Below are 6,047 nucleotides of genomic sequence, written 5' to 3' on the forward strand. Positions count from 1 at the left end.
TCCATTCTTTCTTTTCTTCTTCTCGTCATCTTCTGTCTTTCTTCATGAAGAAAAGTTAAGTTTCCCTTTCTCTTTTCTTCTTTATCCTAACCCTAACTCTCTCAGTCTCCAGGTGCAAAGATCTATGAGAAGACAAGAAGAGAGCCATCTTAGAGATCTATCATCTACATCCCTTTCTTCTGTGTTGAACTGCCTCATAGATGACCAGAGAAAAGTAGCCTTGCATGCACGGGTTGCTGTATGGAGGGTTCTGCTATGTTAGATCCAAGGAAGAAGAAAGGGGCAGAGGCTAGCTAGCTACGGGTTAACTAGCTATCGATCTCTCTATCCTCTTTCTTTCTTTTTCCCTCTTCTCTCTAGCTCTACTCGCATGCACATATATACGCGTCTCCCTCGCATCGTCTAGCCCTTCGAGGAAGGAAGGAATGTGAGGTGACTGATACGATTGTATCTATTCCCCACTCTTTAATAGGCTGCAGGGCATTCTAGAGTCTAGGCTGGAATATACCTTGGACTATATCAAGTCAAGTAGATTCTATAGAACATGCTCCTGTGTATGCTGTAGTATATGCTGTGTATCTGTAGCTATATATATACATATATATATGCTACGACATATATATATATAGATAGATATGTTGTAGAATATGCTGTGTAGTATGCGGTATTTGGTGTGTATGTGTTTCTCTGTCTCTATAGAGATGCGTTTGTGTGGATTGCTGGGGTATCATAAGAGCTATTGAAGCGGGCGAGGAGAATCGTTTCTTATCTTATCGAGTTTTCTTCTTTTCATGGAAAGGAAAGAATCCGTAAGAGACACGGTCCGAAGACTTTTCTCTTGTTCTATATCATCAACAAGATCTCTTTTTACACACCAATGCATGCGTCATAAAAAGAATACAAAGACAGTATAGAGTCGATCTGAATGCATGCAAAAAGCAAAAGAAAAAAAAAAGGAATCATGACACCTCTCTTCTCTCATATCTCTATTGCCCTTTTCTCACTCACTCTCTATCTCTATCTCTTTCTACCTTACACAAAGAGTCTATACACACGACCTCCACACATACACATAACACATACACCCCGCATCACGCATGCAGTGGATACCCTACATGTATATCTGTGTATAAACCTATATGCATGTATATACACCTTATCAAGAAAAGCAGAGACATGACCGATGTAGATACAAATGTAGACACGAGGAGAAAGCAAGAGCCACATTCTCAAAGAAAGAAAGAAAGAAAAAGAAAGAAGGGAATGGAAAACTTCTACGGAAGAAAACACCTCTACATTCCTACATAACACCATAGAGGGAGGGCGAAACTCGGACGATAGAAGAGAAAGAAATGTCTGCTTTCGATGAAAAAGCGAAAAGAAGAAGAAAAGAAAACAAACAGAGGGGATAAAACTCAGGAAAATTATAAGTTCTTCTCTTGAAGTGAAACAGAGAGAGGACACTCTTCTTCTTTTTCTACTATCCAGGATGGAAGTGGTGTCTGTACACCCAAAAATCGTTTGTTTGTTTGCATGCATGCACTTTGTTTCTCCACATACACAAATGATACAACTCACAATGAAAATAAGGAAGAAAAAGAAAAGAAGAAGAAGAAAAGAAGAAGATTCATCCCCCACCACCTCGCCCTCCTGTCTTGTCTACTTACCCATCAACATCCATAGCTTATCATTAAATTAACACATATATACATATATATACATACTACATACAAGCATATATATATATATATATATATATAAACAACTTCATATGTATATATATATATATGAAGTTGATTTCTTGCTTTGTCGATGAGTGGTCACTCATACACAGAAAAAGCAAAGTCTTCGAACACACATATACACCTCATATATATATATATATATATACATACATATATATATATACATCATACATACATGCAATACTATATAGGGAAGTACTCATATATATATATATATATATATATATGTAGATGTTTGGATCTTCGCTTCCTGGCTTATGATGGATGAGAGAGTGGGTAGTAGGAGTAGTAGTTGAAGTAGTAGGTGTAAGTACAGTAGGGAAATAAAAGGCGTGAGGGACAGGAATACTCAAGATTTTAGTTTTTCTCCTGCTGTATGTACAGCAGGAGAGAGAAGAAAAAAAACCCCATGAACGAAGAACTCATCTTTTCCTCTGAATGGGCGAACGAGTGAATGCTCATTATCTATTAGCTATCACTTCATGAAAAAGAAGAAGAGAAAATGTAAAGGATCCGAACCGAAGAAAGAAAGAAAGATGAAAGAAAAAGATTCATGGATCTCCACTTCTTATTCAATCAATCGCCATCGCTAGATACTAATACCCGAGTTCTTGTAGCTATACCACTCCTGTTGCTTCTATAGCTACTACTACTACCCATGGACATACAAGAGGAATAATGAAAAAGGGACGATGCATGCATGGATGGATAGCCTGCGAGAGAAGTACCACAACTAATACACCTGATACAAATACACCCTAGAAGACAACGATCTATCTATCTAGCTATCTATATAGATGATATGTGTATGGAGTTAGATGAGTATATATTTATACATATATACAGACAGAAGATCGATGCTATTGATAGAGAGAGAAGAGAGAGACTTGAATGAAACTTTCCCAAAAGAGACAACGCGAGGAAGCCCCCGACAACAAGAGAGAGGTAGATAGATAGACAAATAGATAGATAGGTAGAGATAGATGAAGAGATAGATAGATAGCTAGATAGATGAATCTTCCCTCACAGAAGAGAATGTCCATAGATCTGACGTGTTTCTATGGCCCTCTCCCTCTTCCTCCTCTTATCAAGCCTCACCCTTCCGTCCCTCTGTATCCTCTCTCTTAAGATAAACATGCATATACAGAGTTATACATACAACGAGCTGTATATACACCTGAATAGGGAGCACAAGAGAAGAAGGAAGGTGGTCATCCTAGCAGAATGGCATCTTAACTCTTCATGAAGAAAACGCGGCTTTCTCTCACGTCGTTCCTTCTTTTCCCTCTTTCTCTTCCTTCTTCATCTTCTCCTCCTTTTTTAACCCTTTCCTCTTCTTCTGCTTCTTTTGATCTCCCCCCCCCCCGCAAAATGTCGTCTATTTGGCAAACATATTCACACTATTGCTGTTCATCTGATGGTTCGCCATCATTATAAAAGGAGAAGAAGAAGAGCCTAGAGCATTCGTAGAGGAAGAAGGAGAAGAAGAGAAAGGATTAGGTTGGCGCTGATTCAACATGAAGAGGTTGCCTCCTACTCCTCCATCCCCTCCTCCGTCTTGGCCTGAAGAAGAAGAAGCGCAAGGATACGAAGGAAAAGACGGGGGGGCCGTAGGAGCAGAAGGAGGTGGAATTGTTAAAGAGGGATTGGCTGATGTAAGCGAGAATGAAGAAGGAGAAGAGGATGGTGGCGCGAAGGGGGCTCCTGTTTCAAAGAGATTTCTCGAAGTAGTCGAAGAAGAAGAAGGATTTGTCATGCTGCTCCCTCCTGCAGTATTGAGAGGGTTAGGAGGAGTAGGAAGAGGAGTTGTAGTAGTAGTAGTGTAGGGAGTATGACTACTATTTGTGAACTTCTGTGAAGAAGAAAGAAGAGCTGAACCTCCTCCTCCTCCTGTGGAAGCGTTGCTGACTCCCCTCGATGCTTGCTGGAAAGGAACAGCTGGAAGGCCTGAAGAGAGAAAGAAAGAAAAAGAGAAGATGGAGAGAAGATAGAAAGATGAAGTGAAAGGGATGTCGTCAACTGTACATACACTAGGAAGTATCTATAGAACTCCAAAGAGTTGGAGCTGTGTACATGCGGTACACGAAAAAGACATCCAACACACTACATCGACACATATATGCATGCATTGAGGTGTATATACACCTGCGTTGTTGCGTCACACCGAGGAATCCAGCGCTAGTCATCGTAGTATGGGTAGGAGTGTATCTACATTGATGAAAAAGTATGAGTCGTTTTTCTTCTTCTTCTTCCCCCTCTTCTTCTTCTTCACAGATCAACTAAACTGTTTCTTCCTCATCTTCTCCATCTCTCAGATTGCGCAAACTCCTCTAGAGAAGAAAGAAAACTTTTCTGTTAAGCCAAGGTTCGTCACCGAAGAAGACTTTTCCTTCTTTCTCTGTCTTCGTTTTTCTTCTTACTTGCAAAGGCGTTATCTCCAGGGAGCTTTTGTGTAGATGAAGAGGAGGCTCTCTGACCGTCGCCCGCTGCTGCATTAAGATTTACCATTTGAAATCTCGAATCCGAAAAGAAGTCTACAAATGTACAAAAATATAACATACACACATCGGATGGGTGTACATACACCTGACGGACTCCGCAGCATGCGAGAAAGTCTCATGAGGAAGATCTCTGTCCTTGCATCATCCCTCCTCTACAGTGAGAGAAAGCAAGCAGCCTCTTACACATACAAGCACTTACCCTAGTATTCGTAGAGGTAGTTTATGTTGTAGTAGCTACAGGAGTCATGCTAATCACCGAAAGTCTTATCTATCTTCGGGGGCCTCTATCTATAAAGATCTAGATATGAAGAGATCTATCTCTATCAATCTGCATGTGTCTCTATGTATCGATATGTGTAGATACACATGAATATAGAGGAGTTTACGTCATACGCAATCGCAACTGAGAGAAGGCTTGGAGTGAAGGAGGAAAATCTGCATGCCCCGCAGTCCAACATACCAAAATAGAAAGAATAGAAAACATAGAGAAAGAGAGAGAGAAAGAGAGAGGTCGTTACATAGAGATATGGAGAGACCAAAGCAGACAGTGAAAGGCACCCGAGGAGAGAGGCTCAAACAATCCCCCCTTCAACGTGAACAAGAAATGACAGGCATACACCCTGGAAGATACAGAGAGAGAGAAAGAGAAAGAGAGACAGAGACAGAGACGGAAGCATTGTATTTGTAGGGACGCTCCAGGGCCATTCAGCGCAAATATTACATGTCTCATCTTCCCTATGAATGACACATAGCGAGGAATAGACAGGTAGACCTATAGCTAGCTAGACAGATAGATAGAAAAGGATCGAGAAGAGAGACATGTAGACATCCTACTGTTCGATGTGGGGGCTCCTCCTGCTGGGGTATTGGCGAGGTTCGCATTAGGAGTGACAAGGCTATTCTGGGAAGTGTTTGAAAAGGGATTTCTATCTTGAACTGCAACTGCTGGGAGATGAGATAAAGAAGAAGAAGAATCGGTCATTATCGTTGGAGCTGACGAAGGAAAAGGAGAAGAAGAGGAAGGCGGAAGCATAACTCCTAGGGGTGTACCTGTGGTCGTAGCCGTAGAAGGAGTCAAAGTGGATGAAGAAGAAGAAAAGAGATCAAGCGAAGAAGAAGGCAACTGAAGAGGCAGACAAGAAACAGAAGAGAGAGAAGACAAAGAAGAAGGCGAATGAGAAGAAGAAAAGACAAAGAAGGAGAGAAAGAGCGCAAAGATGAAGAAAAGAATAGAGAGAAAGAAGATGACTGAGAGATCAACTTGTGGCAACTCTCTCTCTTTCTTTCTTTCTCCATGAAGAGACACCTCAGATGGACTACGGTACCGAGACAAATCACCTCGGAGAGAGGTCTGGAGACGGAAGAAGCAAGTAAGAGAAAGAAAAAGACGACAGAGAGATACATCGAGGTAAAGAAGAGAGAGAGAAGAAGAAAGGAATACAACAATGGCAACACATGTATGTGTGAGAGATGCTTTCTTTCTCTCTCTCTCTCTTTCTCTCTCTCTCTCTTGTTCTCTTCCTCTTTCTCTCCTTTCAACTTCTTCTTCTTCTTCTCCCCTCAAGAAACTTCAACAAGATACAGCTCTCACCTGCGAAGAAGAAGATGGCGGGGCTCCTGGGAAGAGCGAGGGAAGAGACGAAGCAGTAGCGGCGGATGACGATGGAGGCGCCGCTTGAAACCCACCGAAGAAATCTTCTTCTTCTTCTCCTTCTTCTTCTTCTCCTCTCTCCTTGTTGTTCGGTCCCATCTGCTGCTCCTGCTGGTTTGGTAGAGGAGAAGTAGAAGAAGAAGATGAAGA

The 6,047-nt window shown here is 41.5% G+C and overlaps 2 protein-coding genes across 2 annotated transcripts; both read right to left on the bottom strand.

Annotated features, from left to right (window-relative positions):
- Positions 1 to 842: 842 nt before the first annotated feature.
- Positions 843 to 1,686, bottom strand: CSUI_001449 (uncharacterized protein). The gene has a single exon (XM_068061655.1). It carries the CDS (start codon positions 1,537 to 1,539, stop codon positions 1,033 to 1,035), a length of 507 nt encoding a protein of 168 aa, XP_067926369.1. The 5' UTR covers positions 1,540 to 1,686; the 3' UTR covers positions 843 to 1,032.
- A 284-nt stretch (positions 1,687 to 1,970) lies between these two features.
- CSUI_001450 (uncharacterized protein) lies at positions 1,971 to 6,042 on the bottom strand. The gene is made up of 4 exons (XM_068061656.1): positions 5,838 to 6,042; positions 5,081 to 5,369; positions 4,166 to 4,279; positions 1,971 to 3,692 (listed from the first exon to the last, which is right to left on the bottom strand). The coding sequence occupies exons 1-4, from the start codon at positions 5,994 to 5,996 to the stop codon at positions 3,124 to 3,126; spliced, it is 1,131 nt and encodes a 376-aa protein (XP_067926370.1). The 5' UTR covers positions 5,997 to 6,042; the 3' UTR covers positions 1,971 to 3,123.
- Between the last annotated feature and the right edge of the window lie 5 nt (positions 6,043 to 6,047).

Source organism: Cystoisospora suis (assembly GCF_002600585.1).
Source record: "Cystoisospora suis strain Wien I chromosome Unknown contig_576, whole genome shotgun sequence".
Lineage (NCBI taxonomy): Eukaryota > Apicomplexa > Conoidasida > Eucoccidiorida > Sarcocystidae > Cystoisospora > Cystoisospora suis.